The sequence below is a fragment of the Podarcis filfolensis genome (genome assembly GCF_964270895.1).
Source record: "Podarcis filfolensis genome assembly, chromosome: 9".
In the NCBI taxonomy this organism is placed as follows: Eukaryota; Metazoa; Chordata; class Lepidosauria; order Squamata; family Lacertidae; genus Podarcis; species Podarcis filfolensis.
In genome coordinates, this window is record NC_139610.1 from 62,676,245 (window position 1) to 62,704,042 (window position 27,798).

The following is a 27,798-nucleotide window of genomic DNA, read 5'->3' on the forward strand; positions in this document are numbered from 1 at the left end:
CTTGCAGGCCCTGCGGAAAGATGTCAAGTCCTGCAGGCCCCTTGTCTCTTGTGACAGAGCGTTCCACCAGGTTGGAGCCGCGGCCGAAAAAGCCCTGGCTCTAGTTGAGGCCAGCCTAACCTCTCTGTGGCCTGGGACCTTCAAGATGTTTTTATTTGAAGACCGTAAGTTCCTCTGTGGGGCATACCAGGAGAGGCGGTCCCATAGGTACGAGGGTCCTAGGCCGTATAGGGCTTTGAAGGTTAAAACCAGCACCTTAAACCTGATCCTGTACTCCACCGGGAGCCAGTGCAGCTGGTATAGCACCGGATGAATGTGATCTCGCAGCGAAGACCCCGTAAGGAGTCTCGCTGCAGCATTCTGCACCCGCTGGAGTTTCTGGGTCAGTCTCAAGGGCAGCCCCACGTAGAGCGAGTTACAATAATCCAGTCTGGAGGTGACCATCGCGTGGATCACAGTGGCTAGGTCAGGGCGAGAGAGGTAAGGAGCCAACTGCTTAGCTTGGCGGAGATGAAAAAATGCCGCCTTTGTTATAGCTGCAATCTGCGCCTCCATGGAGAGGGAGGTATCGAAGATTACACCCAAACTCTTAACGGACGGTGCTGGCACTAATTGCACCCCCGCAAGAGATGGGAGTTGCGCCCTCAATCCCATATCGTCCCGTCCCAGCCAGAGGACCTCTGTCTTCGAAGGATTTAACTTCAACCGGCTCCCACGTAACCATCCAGCCACAGCTTCCAAGCATCTGATCAGTGTGTCTGGGGCCGAGTCAGGATGGCCATCCATCAACAGATAGAGTTGGGTGTCATCAGCATACTGATGGCAGCCCAGCCCAAAACTCCGGAGAAGCTGGGCGAGGGGGCGCTTTAAGAAACAATATACAAACTGAAATGCAGTCATCCTTCAAAGTGCACACTTATCCGAACTCTCTAGCCAAGTAATGTGTATAAAAATGCATATACTAGTATAAACAGTTCATATAAATACATATATGAGTGAAAATGGCATAACATTGCTTTACAAAAATGTGTATATTAGGTAAAACTGCATACAAAGTGTATAATTTGCACAAAAATATGGACAATTTTCATTAGTCCATTTTTTAAAAATGCAAATTGATACAGAAATGTGGAGAACTGAATTTAGAATTCAAAAACTGAGAAATTAAGAAAACCCTGAATTTGACAGGCTTGCCCGTGAGCTCAGATTGCTTTAGAGACTGTTGGAGCAAAACGTTGTTCATACAAACCAGGGTTTTTTTCAGAAAAGCAATTTATCTCTCCAAATATGGGAAATATAGAACACTTGTTCAAAAATCAATGCACATCATTATTGCCTTTTAACATATCTTAGGGCCAAAGTTCACATGACAATCTGGAAGAAGAAGCTGTGCCTGCAGGTGTATATACTTATTCCTGATTTCTGGGAAATGTTAGAGCCAGTAGATGGCACTCTTTACTTACAATCTGCGTTGAAAAATGATAGCCTTCTACAAACAAGGGAGGTTTTGAAATTGACCAGGGAGCTTAAATGATTGGGGTTGTGTGACAGCTGCCTTTTGCATCTTGAGTCGAACTAACCCACCCAGTTCTTTGCTGAAGACTGCTAGTTGTCAAGGGGTTTGTGTAATATTTACATAACAAGACATCAAATGAGTAGTAAAGACCAAGGGCAGAACACTCCCAGCTGGTTGACATTTTGCAGTGTCATTAAAACTGCATTCCACATGGAAAGCCTGGGAAATGCAGAGTGAGAACAAAACAAAAGCAGAAGTGTTAAGACCTTGTTTGCTTTTAGGATCAGCTAATGGCCACAGCAGGTGAGTAAACAAAATCAGGGTTTATTGGCTGTTGTAATGATGCAGGTAACATGCACCCAAGCTTATCTTTCCCATCAGTGGCCTGAAATCCATATGAACACAATACCAGGAGCAGCTCTCAGTCCATCTGTGTAAATGTGCCGCCCACTACAGATGCATTCTGATGGACATTTACCTGGGAGCAAGCACCACAGAGTTCAGCAAGATTTGCTTTAGAGTAAAGATGCATGCGGGACGCAGTGGAAGACAGGAGTGCCTGGCATGTTCTGGTCCATGGGGTCACGAAGAGTCAGACACGACTAAATGACTAAACAACAACAACAACAAAAGATGCATGTCCATGATCACTGCAGATGGTGACAATAGTCACAAAATTAAAAGATGCCTCCTTCTTGGGAGAAAAGCAATGACAAACCTAGACAGCATCTTAAAAAGCAGAGACATCACCTTGCCAACAAAGGTCCGTATAGTTAAAGCTATGGTTTTCCCAGTAGTGATGTACGAAAGTGAGAGCTGGACCATAAAGAAGGCTGATCGCCGAAGAATTGATGCTTTTGAATTATGGTGCTGGAGGAGACTCTTGAGAGTCCCATGGACTGCAAGAAGATCAAACCTCTCCATTCTTAAGGAAATCAGTCCTGAGTGCCCTCTGGAAGGACAGATCCTGAAGCTGAGGCTCCAATACTTTGGCCACCTCATGAGAAGAGAAGACTACCTGGAAAAGACCCTGATGTTGGGAAAGATGGAGGGCACAAGGAGAAGGGGATGACAGAGGATGAGATGTTTGGACAATGTTCTCGAAGCTACTAGCATGTGTTTGACCAAACTGCGGGAGGCAGTGGAAGACAGGAGTGCCTGGCATGCTCTGGTCCATGGGGTCATGAAGAGTCAGACATGACTAAACGACTAAACAACAACAAAAGATGCATGTGGTCAGAGTGTCAGGCAGGCAGCAGTAGGTTTCTGATGGCATGCTACAGCGGCAGCTTTCAGTTTCTGCCTGCATCTAAGGGGTGCAGCTGTTTCCATGGATTCACTATAGCAACCAAGCTGGGCAAAGTATGCCTTTGTTTGTTTTGAAGGCTGGGCTTCAGGGAAGGGAGAAAAATATGCCAGTCCTTCATTCTGCCTGTCAGCATTTTCACTGTGGTGCTAAGTGGGCCAAATCTGAATGCACTTTTTCATCTCCAAGGGGTGTGGGCTGAGAGGTGATTAAGTGCTCTGTAGTATAACCAACAGACAAGTCTTTCCTCTCTCCTTCCTATTTCAACTAAATTGAACCTCATCCTAAGCCTTAAATTGAAGGGGAGCATTAGGAAACACGTGTGCAAAGGAAGAATGAGGAATGTGTGTTTCTCCCATCAACCCCAGCCAACATGGTAAGTGATCAAAGATTATGGGAGTTTAGTTTCAGCAACGTTTGGAGGGCCACAGATTTCCCCTCCCAGGTTAAAGATTACAAAATGCTGGGTATTGGTGCTCTCTTTTCTGAACAATTTCCTGTTTCTCCACAAGCTGCCCTTTATTGACATTGATGGTAATTCCTCCTCCCGGTCTTTCAGATTTGCTTCTGACCTTTTCATGGTCCTGTTATTTGTTTGACTTTGATCCATCTTGATACATCATAAACTTTGTTCCATAAAATTGTGCCTTGTTTGCCCTGACAAATGTCCCTGTAGCTCAAGGATGGGGAGTCTGTTTCTCTCTAGATGTTGTTGCACCACCATACCGATCACACCTGTTGTTGGCTGAGGCTGATGTGAGCTGGCATCAAACAACGTCTGGAGGGCCTTCCAAGTTATTCATTAAAACATATTTATAAAAAGTATTTATATAGCGTATTTATTTATAAAAAGTATTTATATAGTGTCTCTTAGGCAAACATCTCATACTTTTCACAACCTTAATACAACAGAATGCATTAAAATATTATAAATTAAACAAGCACCATTGATAGTCAGAATTGTTTTTACAATGAATGGTTGGCATCAATAACCAGCAAAAGCCTCAATAGAAAGGTAACATTTCAACCTGTGCTCAGATTGCTCCAGTTTTGCTCCTCCTTCCTAGGGAATGGGATTAACCCTGAGTCAGCCCAACACATTTTGTGACCTGAGGTGAACTATGGAATGGTGCCCCACCACTATGTCTTTCTCCTACCAAGGAAAGGTTTTATGTCACATGCACCCAAGCACATGGGAAGAAAAGCCAGTGGTGTCCAACTGTGCGTGCACTTGCACACTTTATTTCCAGTTAGGAGAATGTACCACTAGCTCCACAAGGACACCCGTAGCCAAAGATGCCCTGTCGGTTTACTGACCTAAATGCAACGCACCACACAATGGGAGAAGCAGCAGGCACAAAAGCAAGGCTAACACACACAAAAGCAAGCAGCTCGCCATTCCACACATCCTGGATTAAAGTGGAGACAGATTCAGGTAGGTAGCTGAAGACGATTCAGGTAGGTGTGAAGAATTGTGCATGCACGCGAAAGCTCATACCAAGAACAAACTTAGTTGGTCTCTAAGGTGCTACACTGGACTAAGCTTGACTTCAAAAAAGAAAACCAAGATATTTGGGCTAAGAAAACTCTGTGATCTTTCTGCATCAGACAGCTTATGCAATGTAACAATATAACATACCCTCAGACCAATCTCTAGATGGAAAGGTATTCTAAAAATATGCATGATTAATCCAATTGCACATGCGTCATACCGCTCTTACAAGTGTATCATGCAGACAAAAAATAAATAAGCTTCTGAGTGCATGTGTGAAGCTTTCCTGGCTAAAAATCACACTTTGCACAAATGCTTCTTTCTTACAGTATCAAGCAATCCTTTCAAATAACTAACAAAAGCCTGAGTTTGGAACAAAAACAAGTTTAACCTGATATCAGCAGCTCCTAACAGTCATCACTAAACAACTTTTTTTAGATTTCAGGTGTGATCTAACTTCAGTAATGGAAATCAAAGCATGCTTATATTGGTTTATGTGACTATATTATTGATAATCTTGGGACTGACATGACAAAGTCATATTTGATACAACAGTTGATCCATTGCTTCATAATGGCTTCCTGTGTTATATATAAAAGAACTATCAATAATACACAGAGCAAATCAGCAAAATTTTAAAAACAAGTACGTATACATAACTATATTACATGTCTGGGTGGGCTTGCTGGAATAAACAGAAGTCTTAGTAGGCATCTAAAACAATATATAGCTTTGGTGCCTGCCTAATGTTCAATAGGCAAGTTTTCAGAAGTACAAAAAAATAATAATAAACAAACCCCTAAGCGGAAAGTTTGTGTGTAATAGAATGGAATGGAGTATCCTGAAGAGGGCATGACTGGTTGGACACTTTGAACAGATGCACTCCACACGACAACCTTTTTTCTTCTTTCTTGCAGGTCTTGTATATCTAAATAAGTTTTGTTCGTAGGTGCTCAGACAGAACTGGCTAACATTTTGTGACAAGAGTCAGCATTCCCCAAATGCTACCATTCAAATAAATATTTGCTGAGCTAATGGACCAACAATAAGAGCGGTAACATTCCTTTCATGGTTCCTGAACAGGAATGGGAAGCGGCATGTAAGGATTAGCCTTGTCCGTGGGCCACTGTTACTTCCTGTGACCTCCCAGCATTCTTCAGCAACTGAGAAGGTATAGGACACTAAAACCAGGGTCATTCATGTCAGCTGTGCCTACTTTTTGAGAGGAGTCACATATAGCACTTGTGCATGGCAGAGTCAGCTGGAAATGTCAGAGCAAAAATAGGCTCAGCTTGCCTATTGTTAACTAGGTGCAAATTCCTGCTTTTCCTGTACAGTAGACATTGCTCAGATTTCTTAAGTGGGCCATTCACATTGCTCATAAAGAAAGAGTCTCCATTTCCCTTTTCACACCGTTTCTGCCTGTAGTCTGAAAAATCTTTCACTTCCTGCTAGAGTGACTATATATAAAGGAAGGCACAGACACCTCTACTTTTAAGTAAGGCAAGAACAGGCTGCTAGTTCTGAAACTGGCACTGTTAAGTGTTTGTAGGTCTGCAAGGGAACTGGTGGGGCAATTCCAAATTCTTGCTGTTCAGATAGACAGTTCCAGATCAGGTGCTTGTTGTGCAATAAGCTTGCTAGCAACTGTTGACTCCACCCTGCCAATAGTCAATAGCTGAATTAGGCATTGGGCACAGGACCAACAAGTAACTGCACTTTGAAGAACAAAAAGGAAAGGGTTACTACTTTTAACCAGTTGTGGGGGAAACAGCAGGGAAAAGCTATTGCCTTGATGCCCTGGTTGTGAGCTTTCTGGAAACATTCTAGCTCATATGGGGAATTTCAGGAGTGGGAAGGCACAAATCTTTATCCTTTGGAACTTTCCCCAAGCATCACCCCTCTCTGGACCTCCTTCACACCCCAAGTGCTTTAGTATTTTTTGCCTGGCTGGAATCAAAAGTATACCTAGGCTCCCTTGCACCCTTGGCAAGGAGATGTATCTGGACCTCCAAAGCCAGGGGAGACCATGGTGCAAAAACGCTAAAAGTTTGCTTTTCATTGCCTTTTGCCTTTTGTGTGCCACCAGTGACCAGAAGCGTACCTAGGCTCTTTCTTCCCTCTGAGCCTTGCTCATATTTCTAACAGGGCTGCTGGCTGACTGGGGAGAGGGCCCTGTAAGGTTGCTGCAATACTGTCGGGCTGGATCCTGGCCACTTTGAGGCAGAGTGGAGCGATTTTTGCACCCCTCTGAGCCTGCACCCTTAGAGGACACCAGCCTGCCCAACCCCTAAGTATGCCCCTGGCTGGAATGTGTCCTTGAGATAAAGCCTCTCATTTGTCTGGATGGAGGACAGAAATGTGTGTGCAAGTAAAATATGCATTTGTTGCTCTTCTCACTTTTGCTTATGACACCATCTACCATATGGCCATCGGGAGGTTGTTCAGGAACGGAAAGTGGTCCATGGGTTGAAAAAGATGCTGGTCACTGTGGTAGAGAGGATGCTGGCCTGGCTGGAATGAGCAGGGCTCTCGGTTCTGATGTGTGGTGACCCAAGAAACTAGCAAAAAAATAGGTTACTAGCAGGGGCGTCTTACCCATAGAGGCAAGTGGCGCAGGGTGCCAGGGCGCCAAGTTCTGGAGGGCGCCAGGGAAGAGGCGGAGGCTGGACGTGGCGCCTCCTGGCATCAGCTCGCCGCCCTCGCCCGCCTCCGCCATGCCACGCCAAAGCAGTGCCACGCCTGGAGCCTCTGTCTGCCGTGGCCACTGTGGCATGAAGCAGCCATCTGAGCCAGGAGGTGCTGCGTCCAGCCTCTGCCTCTTCCCTGCCAGAGGAGCCACCCTCCAGCCGCTGCCCGCCTCCTCCAGCCCAGCCAGCAGCACCGTCCTCCCTAAAAAACTCTGGAAAATGGGTGGCGGGGCGCCGGAGGGAGTTTTGCACTACGGCGCCGGATATGCTTAAGACAGCCCCTGGTGGCCTAGTTATATGGCTTTATAACCCTGTCTCAAGAAGCTGTAGAAGCTACCTATAATATCGTATCACAGCTATGGTGATTTAGGTGATATTTGAATGGAGATACAACCTGACAAAAGCATCTTCCAACATGCATCTGCCTTGCATCTGCTCAATGCTGAGAGTGCCTGCTTTTCACCCTAGGCCACTGGTGTCTGCACAGATTGACAAGAGTGTATGTGACTGAAGAGGATCATATTTCCACACACCCACTTCCCCAGTTTGGTCCAAACAGCTCAACAAAGATTCCAAGTTGTCTGCAGACACAGGCATAAAAAACTGGATAAACCAGACCATCCCTTCTATTTTTAGTGCGCTAATTAGAAGGCCCGCAGAGCTGCCTTGGGAACTGGGGATGTGGTGCTTTGGTAAAAGGGTGCTTAACCCTTTTCAAAAACTCGTAATCCCATTAAGGTAGGAATTCTAAAATCTGGAACTCAGCACCATAAGAGAGGGATAGGGGTAGGCAAAGTGGATATCTGCGTCTATGTGGTCATACAAGCCTAATCCTTCATCACCACAGCCCCCAATACTGAAAATATGAATATAAAGTACTGGCACTCATGACCATTAAATGCTATTATTTGGAGAAGGCTATTATTTGGAGCTGAAGAAAGGCTCTCAAGAGCAGGTTGCAATTATAGTAACATGACAATCCCTGCTATCACGTTTACCATCAAAAAGACACAACACGAAAAGGAAAGTCGGTGAGAGGGAGGAGGGAAAAAAGCAAATGCAGACACTAGTTCTTAGTTATACAAGTTATTGGACAGGTCAAATGAAGTGGCACAATCCCTATGCGTGGTTGTAGTGGTTCAAGTGTTGGACTGGGACCTGGAGACGACCAGGGTTCAAATTCCCCACTCAGCCATGAAAGCTCACCATCACATGCTACGTTGGGCCAGTTGCTGCCTCCCAGCCTAGCCTACCTCACAGGGTTGTGATGAGGATGGGGATTATACCACATGCACCACTTTGAACTCCTTGGGAGGAGAAAAGGTGGGATATAAATGCAACAGTCTCTTATTTTATTATGAAACACTTGAGTTTTGACGTGTTTTCCCTTTGCCCAAGCCGATTCACTCTCGATTTAAATCAAAATGTGTGGCAACAGAGGAAACGTTTCAAACGTCTGACATGGGGCGGGGGCGTGAAAAATGTGAAGCTGTAAATCCCATTTAATTCAGTGGACTGACTTAAAACGCAGAAGAGGAAGCGACATACAAAGACAGAGACAACCTCGCTGCGTTTCGAGCTAGTGAGGCGTACATACTCGACGCATGCGTAGGAAAACAATATTTCCCCCCCTCCCCTCAGGCGGGTGGCGGGCGGCGGGCTTCTCTCTCTCTCTCCAGGAGGCCGGGGGGGGCCGTGTTTGGTAATTGAACAGCCGTTAACGGCCATAAAGAGAGCGTGCGCGCGCAGCCCACAGGTTCAGGCTCGAGCCCAGAGCCCTGCAGCGCATGCGCGCGGTCCCCATCTCCTCGCTCCTCCTCCTCTCACCCGGCTCGCTGCGCTTCCTTGACACGCCTCCCCCCTCCCTCCCTCCAGATACGTTTCCATCGGATCCGGGCTGGGCGCATGCGCTGTTGGCCGCGTCCTCCGTGCATATATGCCTGAGTGTGTGTGTGTATTTGTGTATGTTTTGGGCTGCGCGCGCGGAAGGTAGGGAGCGCGCGCGCGCCGGAGGTAACGGCTGCTGAGGTGCAACTGCCCTGGCTGCACCAAGGAGGGAGGTAGGGAATTGGCGTGGTAAGGAGGCTGGGAGCCGAGGGAGAGAGGGGCAGAAGGGGACTGTGGAAGGTGGGCTACAGCAAGGCGTGCTCCCTCAGTCCTGTATATTTGAGGGTTGCTCATATGTAGCACTCTGTGCATGCTCAGAAGAAATGCCCCATTTAAAAAACAACAGCAACTCGCAACCATTCATTTATGCGTTTCTTGTTTTAGTCCTGGTAGGGTAAAGCAGTTCTTGGGGCTGGTCCAAGTTATAGATGGGGAGGAGGGAGGGGTGTTTTTAAGGCAGGGGCACCGCTCCTTGGGAAGGAAGGGGTCGTCAGGGTGCTAAACCTGGGGTTGGGTGGGTGTTGTTTTTTGCACGTGGTTTTCCTTGGGTGCGGGAGGTGATGCTGCTGCTGTTGGTGATGATGATGATGGAGTTGGCGGAATGCAATTGATTCTGCTTTTGCTGAGCTGAGGGGGGTGTTCCTTGGTTGTTAGGATAAAAGCTGGTTCTCTTTTCCCTTGTCGTCCGAGTGAAATAGAGCAGAAGGAATAATGTAGAAATGCGTGAAACTGGTGAAGGGCAGAGCAGATATGTGATGGGGAAGGAAATGAAAAAATCAAGAACTAGGTTTAAATGTGAAGTGCTCATTTACGAGTCTCAATTTTAGAGAATGAAAGATAAATGGAGCAAATATATAAAGAGAAGGGGAAATTACACAGCACTGTCGACAGATATAATTTGAACATTTTACTAATTTTCTTTCAGCTAATGTTTCCTGGTGCTACTCAGGTTTGTTTCCTTTACAGATTGATGGTGTGCTTCCTGGTTAGTGAATTCTGTAAAATACAGTGGTTATTTGGGTCAGAAACATCACACATTCCATAGATGGTCTCTCTCTATATTTTTGGATACAATGTAGAAAGAGTTGAGCTGGTGGCATTTAAGCTCTTGCATATTGTTGTGTTATTATAATCCCTGCTGCTTTTTGTCTTCTGTCATTGCTGCTTCCATTACATTACATTTCACTTGAATAGAATAATAGAGTTGTAGAGCTGGGGGGGGGTCATTTAGTGCAACCCCCTGCAGCGCAGAAATCTTGGCCAATATGGGACTCAAAGCTCCGGCCCTGAGATTGAGTCTACTGCCCTTATGCAGTGGATACTACAGTTTAAGCATCAATTTTCAGACCTAAGCAAGACTTCCCGATTTCCAGGTGCATAACATCAGTGCCATTAATCACAATGCTCTGGGCTATGACTATAACCATGAAATGTTTTTATGTAGTTTTCCATGTTGAAAGCAGATCTTCATTTAGTTCCTCATTTAGAGAATGTACTTCTGTTTTCCATACAGCACTGAAAACTGAGTGTGGTGTACAGTAGTTCAGTCCAAAGCAGTTTGATCATATTGCATCAATTTGCATCAGCTTATGCATTTGTTTCCATGCTCAGTTTAAAGTGCTGGTACTAACTCTTAAAACCCTGGATGGTTTGGGAACAGTTTATTTGAAAGACTGCCCAGACTCAACTGGTCAAATCTTTTAAGATTGGCCTTGGAGGCGTGATAAGGTTGATCCTGTTGGTGGAAAGCAAGAACACAGATTTTTCATTTGTGGAATTTCCTCCTGTGAGAACTCAACTTGGCCTCCCCCTGCTTATGGCCTTTAAGTGGACCTGCCAAGCTTTTTTGGGGGGGGGTGACCCCAGTACTTGAGTTGTCTTGTCAGTTAATGTTTTAATTGCAAGCTGCCTTGTGCAGGCTTCTTGTTGAAGCCTGACATAAATATATTGAAAAATGTACAGCCTCTTCGGGAAGTGTGCCTGAAGTCCACGGTGTGAAAGTGTGGCATTCTATTGCACATTGTCTATGCTGCAGTAAATGTGTATCCAGTCTCTTTCCCTCTCCCATGCACTGATGTATTGTGGCCTTGCTGTAGTATTTGGTCTGCAGAACTAAGTAGTGCAGAGCAGGAGAGACAGGAAAAACGGCAGATAAGATTTAATGCTGTAACTGGGCCTGTGGACCTCCTGTTATTTTGTCATGCTACAGTCCTCCCTCCCTGAAGTTGGCCACGTATGTAATAAATCAGGGATGAAGCAAATATGTGAAAGACAGGTGTCCTTTAAAAAACATGTGGCTGTAGAATGGCACAATTTGTCACACAAACTTTTGCCATTGAAATGAGTAAAGGCTATGTTTATGCCACATTTGTTATAACAGACAATTTCTTAACGCTGGGTATATGTCAGTTTACCCCCAGTTGCCATCCATGTGAACTTTCTCACAATACCCGTGAACTTGGTTTGGAGGTCAGTTGGGAGTTGGAGAAGGAAGAGGGAGGATAAGTCTGTGGGTTGGTCGAGTTTTGTTGTGTGTGTGAGAGAGAAACTATTAGGAGGAGTCAGATAGACAGTTGGGATAATTAGTTAGAAGTTATTAGAAAGGTATAGGCCGCTATAGAAACTAAGAATAAGAAACTGACAAGAAAAATTATCTGAAACCATAAACTTGTTCATGCTTATAAAATAAACTTGATTATTTGTTTTTAATGTTAACAACTGTCTGGACTCAGTGTGTACCCGAGAGAAACGGGTTGGTGGCAGCAGGGGAGTGTTCATAGTGGTGGCACAGGGATCAATAGACCGTCAAACGTCGGGGGACCCTGTGTGATCGCCACAAAGAGTTTTACTTGAACTACAGAGTTCAAGCTTAATCTCTGTCATGGCCAAATCATGTTTCATTTCAGTTTCCCATCTATACTGTAAATGGGAATAATAACAACAGTAATACTAAGTTAATAATAATTACTGTTTGGAGTTCTTCCCTACCTTTACTGTAAAGTCCCAGGGTGGATTACAGTGGGTGGGTACTATATATCTCGGGTGTAAATGGTGCAACTTAAATAATAATGGCCTGATTTAAGAGGCTATGAGTGAATAATAAAACTTTAATCTGCAAGTGTTACAGTTCAGTTGTGTACAGGAAGGTATCTTTAATCTTCCTTAGATGCTAAGCAATTTGAACAATAATAAAACCAACAGATTATATACACTTTGAGAGAACTTCCTTCGGCCTTAACTATGCCAAGAAGAATTTTGTGATATTTAGAACTGTAGTTTGTTACTTTGGCTTTGACCCAAAGGTTCCCTGTATGAATAGAAAGGCAGTTGGAGGGTGTCCCAACTTCACTATTTCTCCTTCCTGCTGCAGCCCACCCAACCTTTATGCTACGGACCATATTGTTCCAGAAGATTTGTATCTTTTGCACTGTATACTAGAACTCAATACAAGTGAAACTAAATCCATCAACCTTTCCTATTACAGCATTGTGCACATTTAGGCTTGTTTTCCTCCTGTTGCTCACAGTTGCTTGGTTCTAACTCATTGTGGAAATGTACTAGCAGTGGCTTAGATCCTAACTTTCCTTCCATGAGTCAATAGAGCCCATGTTCCTAGACTGCCACTTCCACCAGTTTCTTTACTTCTGCAGCCCCATGAAAATCCTCTCTTGCAGGTTTGGGAAGGCATGGAAGATTATGGATGTAGGGGGGTAGTTGGTAGACATCACTTGCTCTCACACATGAATGGATGAGCAACTTGAGATCCAAGCCTATGTTCCCATCCTGATAGTGACTTAGAAGTTGCCTTCTTGATTTTATTGCCTTGGTCTTTGTAAAAGACAGAATAATAGTTGGCAGCGAACTTCAACCTATGGTGTTTACAGGGCTTAACGGAGGAAAACGCCTAATCTATTTTCATTTTGTTCTAGTAGTGAGAAAATGGCAGTTCTGCTCAAGACTGGATGTTCTTCCTGATTTGCTTGGCAGGATGTGTGTGGCTTTTTTTCATGGAGACTGAGAACAAACCTGGAAGGAGACAAAACAGCTAATGGCTTCTGATTCTATGGTCCCAGAGCAAGCAAAGCATCATGTGGTAAAAGGCAGAAGGCAGCAGCCACAGGAAAGGTCACCTTTGAACAGTGATGGTGAAGAAGAAACATTTGTATTCGAAGCAAATGAAGCTTGGAAGGATTTTCACAGCTCTCTCCTCCGATTCTATGAAGCTGGGGAGCTTTGTGATGTTACGCTGAAGGTGCTGATTCCATATTTCCTCCTTTGTGTGTATGTGTTTTGAGTGTAGAATGGTTTGTGCGTTTGTGTATTAATTCACTAGAAAATATATTAGCTTTGCATCATTTATGTTGACAACATTTGGGAGTTAGTGCCATGCCTTCCCTTTAACCAAAACTCTTCCTAGAAATGCTGCAAGTCAGCAGACTATTTGGTGCTTGTAGGGAGAGTGTGATTGTGCTAAATTTATGGACTTGAACTCAAATTTCAAAGTTTTCCTCCCTATTATTGTAAAAGGCCACAGTACCTATATAAACCCACTCAGCTGATGTGACATGGCTGCCATCTTGTTCAGATAATGTCATATATGCAAGCCTGGTCTTAACATTCTCTTCCTTACGACGATGGGTCCAATCAGATAAGAGGATGCTCAGTGAAGGTTGCTGAACACCAAGGGTAGGCTGCGGGTTAGCCAATCCCAGTGGTGTTTCCAGGTTTCTAAGTGCACCTCTTCACTTTCTCCCATGTAAGTAGTAGTTGCCATTCTCTTCTAGTGGGAAAAGCCCTAATATTGGGAATAACAATCTTGACATGGACTAAGTTGCTACTCTCCCCTCTTTCTTCTCCTATAACAGAGTGTGTGAGTATGGGTGTATTGGAATGGGAGTACATTAGCACTGTTTTGCATCTCTCTGGCAGTGCACCCAAGGCTCTTGCTTGTCTGTGGAAGGAGAGGAATACAACTTCTGCAGTGCTTTGAGAAAGCATATAACAGTTTACAACTTCTAGTATCCACAAAAATGCCCTGAGAGCCCAGCTGCTTAGTTAATGGGTTTCAGGCAGCCTAGGTTTACTACATAATTTGTCCTTTTCTTCTTTAAAGGTCCTCTTAGGTGCCCTACAGGCAATTGCAACAGTGGCATGGAGGCTACTCTTCCAAGGGTTCATCCCACAGTTCTCTTGTAATGTTAAAGATCAAGGTCACAGCTATATATTGCCTGGTTACCACGGATGATTAAAAAGTTTCTCCTAGGCAAAAAGATGACTTGGAGCCCATTTCCTGTAGCACATTCCTGTTTTAGTGCTTTTTATGTTGTATCTCTTTTTAATGATATAGTTTTGCCGTTTTTATGTTGTATTCTTGTATGTTGCTTAAAGATTTTTAAACAAAGTGGTTTATAAATTATTTTTAATAAATAAGTAAATAATTTTGAGGGACTGTCTAGTTCAGTGGTACCTCGGGTTACGAACTTAATTCATTCCGGAGGTCCATTCTTAACCTGAGGCACGCTATCGCTAATGGCGCCTCCCGCTGCCGCCGTGCTGGCACCGTGCAATTTCCGTTCTCATCCAGGGGCAAAGTTCTCAACCCGAGGTACTACTTCCGGGTTAGCGGAGTTTGTAACCTGAAGTGTTTGTAACCTGAGGTACCACTGTTTTTTAAAAACCCACTATACATGCTCAGTTCAGTGCAAGTTTGAACTTATCAGGTAAGACTTTTGTGTCAGAAGCCTTCTCCTTTGTTTTGCAAAGAGATACTGCGGTTTTTATCCTTTTCACACTAAAAACTACTGCTGCTGTTATCAAGCTTGCACGCTTCCCCCCTCCTCTTGCACAACAGGAAGGGGGACTTACATGTGGTGATAGGTGTCACTTATTATTTGAAACAAATAAACCGGAAATCTAGGTTAAAACAAACTCTGGTAAGTTTCAAAGTAAGCTACCATTGAATTGTGGGTTGAATCTGACTTGTTTAAATAAGAGTTTGTAAGCCAGAATGCTTGTTCATACAACTCAAATTGACATTTTTTGACAGTGAAACTAATCTTTGCAGAAGAGAAAAGGTGATAGAAAATATTATCAAGAGGATTTTTGTACCTGAAAACACATCCTGCAAATTTAAGAAAAACAGCTGGGTGGGGGAAACTAACTTCTTTAATATGGAACCTAAAGACTGCTGGATTATAAAATGTAAACTTTCATTAGACTCATATCCTTATTTTCAATTGATAGTTAATCTTTAAAATCATATAAGGCACACACAAATATTTTCAGCCGGGTTGACTATCCAGTGCAAACCCATTTTTCCATTTCTGTGCTGAAATAGCACATTTATTTTATTCCATTTATATCCTGCCCTTCCTCCTGCTTTAGGGTTTGTGTATGAATTTTGGTCATTTGTTACTAATCTAGTGGTAGATAACCAAAGTGGTTGCATTGCCTTTTCCATGGTCAAATTGTACACACAGATCCACTAGCCTTGTAATGCAGCAAAACTGACCCGGCGTAGTGATGTCTGTCCTTTTTTCATGGCAGCACATTGTCTAAAGTCATGTACAGCTAATTGCTTTTCATCATTTCTTGGCAAGAAACTGTTTTGGCTGCATTAGATTGCTGTGGCTGTGGATTATTAAAAGAACAGCTAATTGAGATGACTGGATAAAACTACTAGAAATAATTCAGGGATGGAACTTTATCATTAAGCTAGTTGAAAGTGGGACTAATGAAAAATGATTTTCTCTTGCAGTTAAAGCAAAAAGTAGGTTTTACAACTGAATATGAACTGCATATTCATTGTTGAAATATTCATCAATACAAATAAGGTTGTGATGCTGTGATCAATATAATTTATCTTTCAAATTTATATAAATACTTGATGGAGACTTCTCAATAAAATGTTATGACTCTTACAAGAGTACCATACATGTATACTAATCTATACAGAAAATTGTCATTGATCTGAGTTGTGTTGTTAGTCAATTTTCTGTTTATTCAATTTTCATGATAGTTCTGAGGTCAATACCCCTTTGCACTTCTGGATTTGATTAATGCTAATAATTTTTAAAATCCGTTACTACATCTTTAGAATTCGAGACCACAGCTTCTTTGTATTAAGGTAAAACAATTAACTCTATTAATATAAATGTATGTTATCCCACAGGTCGGTTCGAAGTTGATCTCCTGTCACAAGCTTGTCCTTGCTTGTGTTATTCCATACTTCCGAGCCATGTTCCTTTCTGAAATGGCAGAAGCTAAACAGACATTGATTGAGATCAAAGACTTTGATGGTGATGCCATAGAAGATTTGGTCAAATTCGTCTATTCATCTCGACTGACTCTGACGGTAGACAATGTCCAGCCTCTCTTATATGCGGCCTGCATTCTTCAGGTAGAGGTAGTGGCCAAAGCTTGCTGTGAATACATGAAACTACACTTCCATCCTTCAAATTGCCTGGCAGTGAGATCCTTTGCGGAGAGCCACAATCGTATTGACTTGATGGATATGGCCGATCGCTATGCATGTGAACATTTTGCTGAAGTGGTGGAATGTGAAGATTTTGTGAGTGTGTCACCTCAGCACCTTCATAAACTGTTGTCTTCCAGTGACTTGAGCATTGAAAGTGAAAAGCAGGTTTATGGTGCCGCTATTAAGTGGCTTCTGGCCAATCCACAGCATCATGCTACATGGTTAGATGAAATAGTTGCTCAGGTAAGGACCAGATGAGAATGGAGTAACTAAATCTATTGGTGTCTCATAATATGCAGAGGTGGGGTGATCTGTGGGGTGATTATACTGGTTCTCCACATTGGAACTGGATCACTTTTTTTGTTCTCAAAGAAGATTGATACTTAAGACAATTTTTCTCTTATGCATTCTTTGTGACAAATTGAAGTTGAGGTCACTTCTGTTAAATCCCTGAAAACTACGGGTTTCTCAAAAGCAAATTTGGTTACTTTCCATCTCAGAGCCAGGTCACACACATCTGCATCTTGTCACCACACATTATTTGATGACTTGCTGCTGAATGCATGAGCAGCGTTGATTTGTGGAGAGATTAAATATTTTATGCATGTCAGTCATAGTTCAAAAGTGCAGGCAGCAAGTAATCACAATGTGTGTGTAAGTAGGATGTGTCAGGGTTCACAGCAGCTATACATATGGAGGAATGTCACTGTTGTTACAACTAAATGCAATCTTGTTTTTTCATCTTCTGGATCTCTCTCTAGTGAAGACATAGGACATACATACTGGGTTCAGTTGTAGGCCATACAGATGCAGATTGACCACACTGAACAAGGCAAATAGAGGATCATGATCTCCATGATGTCTCTGGAGGCTTGCCTAGTAATTGCTGAGAACTGTTACTCTTGGTTCAGCTGACCACCCATAATCTCCATTCTCCTAGGTGCGCCTACCACTGTTACCCATTTGTTTTCTCATGGGAGTAGTGGCAAAAGAAGAAATTGTCAAGCAGAACCTAAAATGTCGGGACTTGCTGGATGAAGCAAGGAACTACCACCTTCACTTAAGTAGTCATACCGTGCCAGATTTTGAGTATTCTGTACGGACAACACCAAGGAAACGCACAGCAGGTAACTAGTTTTTGAGGCACCAGTGTTTTAGAAACTCACAAAAAGTCTATTCTGTAGAGGTGCAAGTACTCATGGTAGAATAGCAAAAGACAAGATAAATGAATTTGTACACAGCATAACATTAGTAAGCCTTGTCATTTTATTTAAGTGCCTTAGGGTGTAGCTTTTTCAATTCATTTTGTGTGGGGGGAGGGAGAATCTGTATCTACACAAAAGGTTGGTTCACAGTGGTATAGCATTGCCTTGGCATGAGCCTCTGATTTGAATGCTAAACCATGGAATACTGTCTCAACTGAGGTGCTAAATTTCTTGTATTGAACAGTATGTATTACAGCCCAACAGTCCCAATGTACAATCCTTGGATACATTAATGCATTTGAATGATGGAGAACAGTTTTCAACATAAAAGAAAAAATCCTTCCAGTAGCACCTTAGAGACCAACTAAGTTTGTTATTGGTATGAGCTTTCGTGTGCATGCACACTTCTTTAGATACGTATGTTTTCAACATAACATACAATCTGCCTCCATTGAAACTGATAACAAAAACTCCCACGTTAAAGGAGCTGAGCTTTGCCCGGTTTTTGTTGTTTACTTGAGTCATCTGACGCAATGTGCTCTATAGGAACCTTGAAGCAGTGTGCTGAACGTTGCCTGTGGTGGCATTGACCAAAAACACGTATCTCTTTAAAGTGGAGAGGGATGTTGGGATTGTGAATGGACTAAAATCAGGCTTGTTAAGGAGCCACTTGCCTGGAAGTCCATGGTGAGTTAGAATTGCCTTAGGCAGATAGCCTCCTGCAAGTTGAAGCAAGCTGGTTCTCTTTATGTTGGGCTGTCAAAAATGCATGTGAATAGGGAGGCTATTGAACATTTTAACGGGTTATTAACTTTTGTGGATCTTTCCACAAGCCTTGATTGGGTGACTTGTCTATTCCAGCTCTGACTTCCCTCTCAGTCTGTGTTGAAGCCTCAACCCAGTTCATCCTAAGTTGAAGCAGGGTGGAACTGTTGCTGTTGAATGACAAATTGTCAGTGTTGAACATTGAAAACAGTAAATAACACTAAGCCAACCAAACAGACCAGTTTCTACTATTTAGTTTTAACAGGACTTTTAATGTGTGCTATGTGCAGCATTCTGTACTTTGCCACCCTGTGAATTTTGTGTGATGAATACTGACGTTCTTAAGAAATGAGGTGTTTGTGACTTTTGTTGTATGTTTTCTGTTAGGTGTCCTTTTCTGTGTTGGTGGTCGTGGTGGATCTGGCGACCCATTTCGCAGCATTGAATGCTACTCTATAAATAAGAACAGCTGGTTTTTTGGCCCTGAAATGAACAGTAGGAGGAGGCATGTGGGTGTAATCTCTGTGGGAGGTTGGTAAAAAGAAATCTGTGCTCTAAAATTGCTTTATACTTTGTTGAAGTTAATGACTCAGCCATTCCATCAACCAAAATTACAGCCTTTGTATACAAAATAGCTGAGAATAGTAGTTGGCTTCTTGCGATAGAAAGATGCAATTGTTTCTGTTTTGCAGTCAACTGGTTTTGTGTTCTGGGTTTCTGCCCAATGAAATGTCCTCTCTAGTACTAAAAATACAACTCACAGCTTGAGTCTAGCCACAGTACCTACCACTGAATTCAACACTAGGAACTATTTACTGTACTAGTAAATAGCATTGCATCTTAAATTAGAAAAGATTTAAAGCTGCTGCCTTTTAAGGCTGCCTTTGTATCCTAGAACTATAAAGTATCATCAAGTCCCTGAGACTATTATTTCCCCCGATCTTTAGATAATGCGATGCAGATTTCTTTACAGAAAAAAATTATTATAGACATTACGCTATAGCAGAAATGGAATATATATAATAGAGTGGCAAAAAATGTGAATCTAATTTCACTAGTGCGGCACAGTGATTATGTGTGAGCTAAGACCTGGGAAGCAGCTGTTTCACATCTTGTCTTCTTAATATCATACTAGATGGCCATAGGAAATACTTTAAGGAGTTAGCCTAGTTTGTCTGACCAGAAAAATTTTTATGTTTCAGGTAAAGTTTATGCAGTGGGTGGACATGATGGAAATGAACACCTGGGCAGCATGGAAATGTTTGATCCTCTCACAAATAAATGGATGATGAAAGCATCAATGAATACCAAAAGGTATGTAAACTTGGCATGGACATTCCGTTTTGTTGTTAAAGAAGTAGATTCATGTGGAATGCATTACCATTTATTGAGGTATACATCAGATAGGCTGTACATAGAACAAGTACCTAGTCATTGCCAATGCCTGAGTCCAAAGTAAGATGCAACACAGAAGGTGAACAGCAGACATAAAAAATATGAGATGAGCACATAAGGTGAAAAACAGAAGTGGGGAAGTAACAAGATAAATTAGAAAAAGACTCAGAGTTGTCTCATAATTATTTTAGCTGAGGTAATTGTAAATAGAGTGTTTTGTGAAGCTGTTGGAAATCCCCAATATAAGAGGATTCTTTATATTCTTTTAAGAGTTTGGAATAGACTGATAATGACAAAATGGACTGTGTTCGTGGGGTATCAGAAGGGAAATTAAAACTGATTTTAGGCCTTCAAAGAAACATGGGGGAACAAAGTGTGGGGGAGGCATGAGGACATCTATGCCATCTCCACCCCTGACCTTCCAACATTGAGTGGATTGGACCTTCCAACATGCACATAATACCCATTCAGACCTTTCTACTTGAAGTGAAAAACTGAGCTAGAGCTGAAAAGGGCAGAGAAGCTGCTAGTGGTACTGCATGTGCCACACTTCATTCCTCATGTGTTGATTGAATGCATGAATGAGGCTTTTGTTTATAGAAAATTGGCCCTTGCCAGCATACAACAAGAAAGAATTTATGTCATGGTCAAAACTTGCAGTTCACTGATCTGTTAAACCTTCATGTTGTCGTTGAATGTTATTATCTGGTGATTAGTGTGGTTGGAAAAAAATAAAGAAAATTGACAGAATTACAAACCTGCAAATGTTCTAGAGTCCAAAATCTGTTCTTTAATTCTTTCATTTGCAATATCTTGAAGAAACATTTTAAAGGTCTCTTTGATTAAGTATACTTCAGCTGGGAAAGAAGCTTCAATTTGTGGTTTGCCCTTGGGGTTTTATTAACTTTGGTATTCTTGAAAAGTTGCCAAAGTGAGGTAGAGCTAATGATACCTAGTAACTCACTTTGCCAGTTTGTTTTATGTAGTCTGATAACTAATTGCGTTATTTTATTAGGAGAGGGATTGCTTTGGCTTCTCTTGGAGGCCCCATTTATGCTATTGGGGGACTGGATGATAACACTTGCTTCAGCGATGTGGAGAGATACGACATTGAATCTGATCAGTGGAGTGCTGTAGCACCTATGAATACGCCCCGGGGAGGTGTTGGCTCTGTGGCTCTTGTGGTAAGCGACTCTGGTTTTTTTATTAGCAATTCAAAGGGCATCAGCACAGAAATGTCGTATATCTCTGCCTTGCCTGCTTCAACAAGTGTATTAAAATACTTTAAGGTTATATGGAGGTCAGACTTTCTTGACTGTTCTTCTCTACATTGGTTTAAGGTGCCACTCTTGTAGTCGTGATAAGAGGCAATGAAATAAGAGATTGAATAAAAGGTGGGAAATGAAATATGGAAGTAATATAATTTAATTAAAAACAGAACTGAAGACTTTGCAGAGTTAAAATAGAACTCTTCAGTGAAAATGGAAAGTCTTTGCTTGGTGTCATAAAAAAAACAATAAATATTTTTAATTTCTGTTACTATTCTGTGTCTTAAAATAGTTATTTAACTCTGTGGAACTTTGTCAAGTTTTATATATATATATATAATTATTAATTAGATTGGTTAGTTGCTTTATCTTGCCAAAGGCAACCCAAAGGAACTTACAACCAAAGTCTTGTTATTAAGTGTTGTTCATTGCAGTATTTACCTGATTGCAGGGGTTTTTTGTGCTAAGTCTTGTTATATAGAATGTTGTTAATGTGGATCTTGCTGTTTTAATTCATTTTATTGTTTTTGCATGTTGCCCAGACGATTTTTGGTTTTTTTTGGAAGGGTTATTGATAAAGACTATATTTACTAAATAGAATTAAATAATGAATGTGGATTCATATAAGTACAATATAACTTTGACAAGTATGAAATAAGTAATATCCACAGGCGATAATTTTGAAACCTGAAAACGCATCTAGTAAATTGGATTGAAAGATCGCTGTTGTGTTGGCAATGATTATATGGTGCTCAAAATTTTATCCTTGGGGATAGACTGCTGCTGCCTAGCAAGCTGGTTGACAACTGTTTCTTTATACATTGTGAGAGCAGAAGGGACACATCTTCATTTTTGCTGCAGTAATGCACCTAATTCACCCTTGGGCCTGGCTGTTGGATATAACATTCATTTGATCTTTCCTCTTTTCAGAACCATGTATATGCTGTTGGTGGAAATGATGGTGTAGCTTCGCTCTCCAGTGTGGAGAAGTATGATCCTCATCTAGATAAATGGATAGAAGTGAAAGAAATGGGCCAGCGAAGAGCTGGCAATGGGGTCAGTGAACTCCATGGCTGCCTATATGTGGTAGGTGAGTAGCACCTAGACGTTTATCCATGTGCATAACTCATCTTCTTGTAGCTTTGCTGTAAGTGTTTGAAACAATATCAACAAATGATTACACTGGATTTTAAGTATTTTCGTCGCTGGCTGTGGACAATACTGTATTTTGTAATAAAGTGATAAACAAGCTATCTTTTTTCAAGGCAACAGTGCACTACTGGGCATAAACCTCGGGCTCCTCTTCTTACTAACATTGAGGTACACTTGCTTACAGATCATGCTAACAATGGACTAGGCTTTAGCTTTATAAGAATTGTGGGCTTTTAGGTCAAATAGCATTGTATTTTTTGGTACTGTTTGAATAACTGGGTCACTATGCATCCTGTAGCCTTGCTCCACAGAACAGCTTGTGATAAAAATATTGCATAGTCTGAGAGAAGATTTCATGCTTCACTTGTATGTATATGCCTTGATGCAGGTGGCTTTGATGACAATTCTCCGCTGAGCTCTGTTGAACGATTTGACCCTCGCAGCAACAAGTGGGAATACGTAGCGGAGCTTACGACGCCTCGGGGTGGAGTTGGCATAGCAACGTTAATGGGCAAAATCTTTGCTGTTGGAGGGCATAATGGAAATGCTTACCTGAACACAGTGGAAGCCTTTGATCCTGTGGTGAACAGGTAACTTTGATTCTTGCTTTTACAGAGCTAGGTCTTTATGCTGGATGAAACGTGAACCAATGGATTCAAGTTACAGTGGTACCTCAGGTTACATACGCTTCAGTTTACAGACTCTGCTAACCCAGAAATAGTACCTCGGGTTAAGAACTTTGCTTCAGGATGAGAACAGAAATCGCGCGGCGGCATGGCAGCAGCGGGAGGCCCCATTAGCTAAAGTGGTACCTCAGGTTAAGAACAGTTTCAGGTTAAGAACAGACCTCCAGAACGAATTAAGTACTTAACCCGAGGTACCACTGTACAAGAAAGGAGATTCCAGCCCAACATCAGGACAAACTTTCTGACAGTAAGAGCTGTTCAGCAGGAAAAAATCCCACAAGAGGGGGTGGACTCTCCTTCCTTGGAGATTTTTAAGCAAAGTTTGGATAGCCATCTGTCATGGATGCTTTAGTTGAGTTTCCTTCATGGCAGTGGGTTGGACTAGATGTCCCTTCCAATGCTACAATTCCATGATTCTATGAAAAGTAGGAGAAATCTGTGTAGTTGATGTTAAAGTCTCACTTTCTCTATTGCAGCTGCCACCAAGCAGTTATTAGACTTGGTATTCATTCTAGGGGATTAGCAAATGTACAAGTGTAAAGGGGTGTGTTTTTTTGGACAGACCTGTTGTAATGGATGAGTCTAGGAAGCAGAAAAGCAGGAATTTTGACAAAGTAGAGATGGTAGGAAAAAAGTATCCCAGAACTCATTCATCATTCTTAGACAGGTATAAGCATTTAGAAAAATCTTGTTTTAAAATTATATTTGGCCTTGAACTATTGCTCTTTTTGTGCATGGGAAGCTAAACACAATCCTGTGCCTAGTCTTGCTATTTAAGTGCAAATGGACCAGCATTTATTTCTTCACCAAAGTTTCCTTCATGGGTGGTGGTAGAACCCATAAATAGTTACAAAAATAAAATAGAAGCAATTTTCAAAATTAGCACTTTATAAGAGATTTTGTTCCGCTAAGCTGTGTAGGAAAGATGTAGCTAAGCTTTTTTCACTTTAAGATATTTGACGTGCCAAGGACAGTTGCATTGCTAACGCCCCTTGTTTTCAATTTTTCCTCTTTCATTCTTTCTCAGGTGGGAGCTTGTTGGTTCCGTGTCTCACTGCAGAGCTGGGGCTGGTGTAGCCGTGTGTGCCTGCCTTGGCAGCCAGATCCGCGACGTGGGTCAAGGGTCCAGCAATGTGGTGGATTGCATGTAAAATTGAAGACTTTGTGAAATGCCACAATACTTTACAATCTTTGTGCAAAGACATTTTGATTTTTTTAAAGCAGTATGTGTAGATACTCAAAAGCTTTTTTTATTTATAGAACTTGTTCATGTTCATACCTGGTAGCAAACCATGATTTAGCATTACATGCATGAGCTGAATCAAGTTCAGTACATCCTTGGCCTTCTTTTCCTTCCTTGGTCTCTCCTTGGTCTTGGGCAATGTTTAGCTTCACTTTCCATGAATCTCAGCCTTTCTTCTCATCTGGACCAGGGATCCTGATTTCTCTCAAATCCTTGTTAAACAAGCCACCTTCATAAGAGTCTGGCTTATCTTGAAATTCACCAGAGTTTGTGATAAATCAATGCTTTGGAAAACAGGACTAGTTGAGATGCAAGGAATGTCCTTTTGGCCACAAGGGAAGAGGCATTGCAAGGGATCCATGGCATTGCCAGGGCTCATTCTAGCTCATGCATGTAGCACTAAGTTTGCAAATATGGCCTCACCAGTTGTTTAGTACAGGGGTGAGGAACCTGTGCCTTTCCAGATGTTTGACTACAACTCTCATCATTCCTGATCATTGTCCATTCTGCTGACACCAATGGGTGTTTGCGTCCAACATTTGGAAGGCAACAGGTTGGTCTGGCTTAGAACACGTCCCCCAGTGTTTTCATAGTAACAGAGATGTGGGGACTTCATTTTAAGCATCTTATAACTGCCAAAGATGTTGGAGAACCTTTCATCTGTATATTTCAAATGACTGGGATTTGTCCTCAAAAGTTGGTACACTTACAATTATCACAGTTATCTAAAGAATCCTTTAAGACTTGTATACATTCTGTTTAAAAACTCTTGACTTTATGTGTAAATGTGTTCTACAGTTGTAACACTATGCAGACCCATAAAAGCCCAGAAAACTTCAGAGTCCTGAAAAGCGTTAATTAGGAAATTGACTTGAACAACACTTGAGAGATTCTGGTGTTCTGATATCTTGGTTTTCAGAAACTGCATTTGATGCCAGTTTTGTTTGCTCAGGCAACACAGATGAATCGGTTTGTAACAGAACAACTACATTCTGCTTCCTTGTTGAAAATTGTACAGTAGAAACAAGGATCATGAACTGTCTGGATCAAGGATTATGAAAAAATAGTGGTTGCTGGTGATGTTGTAACAGGGTGAAGTATATTGCTTATGAACCATCTTCATTTCATCCTAATAACTAGAGCAGAGGCTTTCAACCTTTTTGAGTCCACAGCTCCCTAGGCCAACTACATTCTTTCTGTGGCACCCCTGTAGGGCTCAGGAGTCCAGTTATGTCACCCTTTGCCTGCAGAGCTGGCAGCCTCTCGCCCTTTTTTCAAATGCCCTCCCTTGTGGCGTGTTCCCTCAGCCTCCTCTCCTTGGGAGTCCTCTGGGAAGCTGCTACCGCTGCCCCTAGTCTCTGAGCTCTCCCCCTGCCCCAAAGAGAGGTGCCTCCTCACAGTGCCCCAGGCTTAGTGGCCCAATGGAAACTGGCCAAAGGTGAACATGAGACCAGCACCTTACTTTGGGAGGCAGCAATGACAGCAGTGGGTGCTGCTGGGCCTGCATGGTGGAAAAGACTCACCTTCAGCACTGGGCACTCACCTCTCAGGTAGGCCTTGCACACAGTAAGCACAAGAAAGGTCAGCACAGCACCTGGCTGCCTGCCAGGCTTCCAACTTCTTTGCCTATTTGCAACAGCAAGGGCTGGCGGACTGGCTAGCTGAGCTCTCTTGCCCACTTGCTTGCTTACTCCAAGGCCACCTCAGCTGGCAACCAGCACCCCGTGGCCAGCCCCAGAGGCTCCATTTGCCTGGGGAGCTTGTAGCCAGGGCTGCTGTAACAAACAGCCACACAAACCTTTGGGAAGCAGAGATGTGAGAGGGCATCAGAGGGAAGGAAAGGGAGGCATTGTCCACTATTGCCCACGGCACCACTGACCATCATTCAAGGCACCCCAGGGTACCATGGCACACTGGTTGGAAACCACTAAGCTAGAGGGATTTTTGTGTCCACTCTCCTGCTGCTTATGAATCACCTTTCTCTGTTTTCCTTGAGGTTACTGGCTTTTACTTCAGTTTCCAACCTTGCATCTGAATCCTGGACCATTCCATTTTCAGATTTCTCATGTGACTTTTGGGACAATCGTTCAACAAATCATTCAGAAGCTGGTCATCTTGTGCTGCTCACCTTGAATGGACTTTTCTGGTTAGTTTGCAAAGCCAGAAAATTAATTTGCCTTAATGGTAACGAAAGGGATAGGCTTTTTAGTTTTGTTTTTTCTTATGTATGTGTCATGTGTGCATGTATGCTCACTTTATATTCAAAACAATCATTGCAAGTCATTTTCCAAAGAAGTTATCTCACTTGGGGCCCGATACTGCAATGCCACTGCAGGATGAAGGAACCTTTGTGGAATCCCTGTCAGATGGCGACTTTGTCCCTGGGTGAATATCTGCAGAGATCCAGGTGAAAGGTTTAATATGGTATGAAGTTGTGGAAATAGGTTGGCACCCAGCATCTCACTGTGTGAGCTCCTTGAAGAAGAAGCAGTACATAAGGAAAAGTTTGTAGTCTTAACCCATGCTGGTTCATTTCCATACCCCCTTCCCCTTCCTGGTGGGAGAGCTAGTGTTTTGGAATGGATCAAGCCTTTCTCTAGTGGTTTAAGTGTGTCTTGTTCTATTGTTAACTTAGAGGAGAGTACAGTTGTTAAATCATGCTAAATATTTCTATTGGGCAGCCTGAAGGAAAGATGAAATTAGACTTGTGTGTACATTAGTTGAAGGTTTCCTTAATTTGCAGTCTTTTCCTTTTAAAATTTAATTTACCTGATTTGATGTAGTGGGTCTAGTTTTTATTCCCCCCCCCCCCAATTCTTTGTCAGAACTGCACTGAATTTCTTTTGTTCTGGTTACTTAGCACTCAACCTATGGAGCTCTGCATGTGAGACAGTGTATAGCTGTATTTTAAGAGCAAGCATCTTGGGGCAGCTTTCCTCTATTGTGGCAAAAGCTCACGAGGCAAGAAACAGTGCCGCATCCTTTTATCATAAAGGAAATTGGGCATTTTGATGAGTATGCGATTTGGGAGCTGCCTCAACACAGCTACATACAAAATTGTAACTCCCCATCTCACAAGGGAAAATTTGGGGGAAATGTATATGGCTAAAGCTTTATGCCTAAACATTTTATGGTGGGTGGGATTGGCTTTGAGGCACAATATGGGCATAACAACACTGTGTTTCTTGGAGAAACAGATATTTAATGATTCTCTGTATGTAGTTCTATCACTTTACTATTGCACTGCCACTTCTAAAACCTGGTTTGTATTAGTCTGTGGTATCCAGTGGACAAAATGCAGAATGAAGTGGTGTGGTATGTTGTGTGGAAATTGGCAATATTGTAATAAAATACATTTATTTGTTGGCTTGTGCATTTATTTCTCATTTGGGTGGAATTTCAGTGCTGAAAGGCAGATAGTGGATGTATCTTAGGTCCCCTGGAAGCCTTATCACTGACGTTTAAGAGATACAGAAGTTATCTGAATAAACTGCACATTAAATTGTCAGAAACTATTGCTCTTCTGAGGGTTAGTGTTGATGAATAATCTACCTTATGATATTAAATTTTATTTTTTGCTGATAGGACTACCTGTGGTCAGAGTCCTTTGTTTAGATGCATATTTTGTAACCTGCTGGTGTCTTGCTGTGTAGTCCAAGGATAGCTCTGGCTGCACCATGCAACAGATCATCATAGAAGTCTCTAGAAACATGAAG

The 27,798-nt window shown here is 42.4% G+C and overlaps 1 protein-coding gene across 17 annotated transcripts; it reads left to right on the forward strand.

The window, feature by feature from the left end:
- The first annotated feature begins 2,663 nt into the window (after positions 1–2,663).
- Positions 2,664–27,446, forward strand: KLHL8 (kelch like family member 8). 17 transcript variants are annotated; one of them, XM_083571355.1, is made up of 11 exons: positions 2,664–3,198; positions 4,073–4,257; positions 12,821–13,143; positions 16,063–16,611; positions 17,309–17,495; positions 18,726–18,869; positions 19,541–19,652; positions 20,749–20,917; positions 21,932–22,091; positions 22,542–22,743; positions 23,867–27,446. In XM_083571355.1, exons 3-11 carry the CDS (start codon positions 12,940–12,942, stop codon positions 23,988–23,990), a joined length of 1,851 nt encoding a protein of 616 aa, XP_083427481.1. In that variant the 5' UTR covers positions 2,664–3,198; positions 4,073–4,257; positions 12,821–12,939; the 3' UTR covers positions 23,991–27,446. The 17 variants fall into 17 exon arrangements, 15 of the variants coding, with proteins under 15 accessions (XP_083427481.1, XP_083427472.1, XP_083427471.1 ...); XR_014538434.1 differs by lacking the exons at positions 2,664–3,198; positions 4,073–4,257 and adding an exon at positions 8,846–9,080 and having other exon boundaries at positions 12,824–13,143; positions 23,867–24,062; positions 26,141–27,446; XR_014538433.1 differs by lacking the exons at positions 2,664–3,198; positions 4,073–4,257 and adding an exon at positions 8,842–9,080 and having other exon boundaries at positions 12,824–13,143; positions 21,932–22,087.
- Positions 27,447–27,798: the final 352 nt, after the last annotated feature.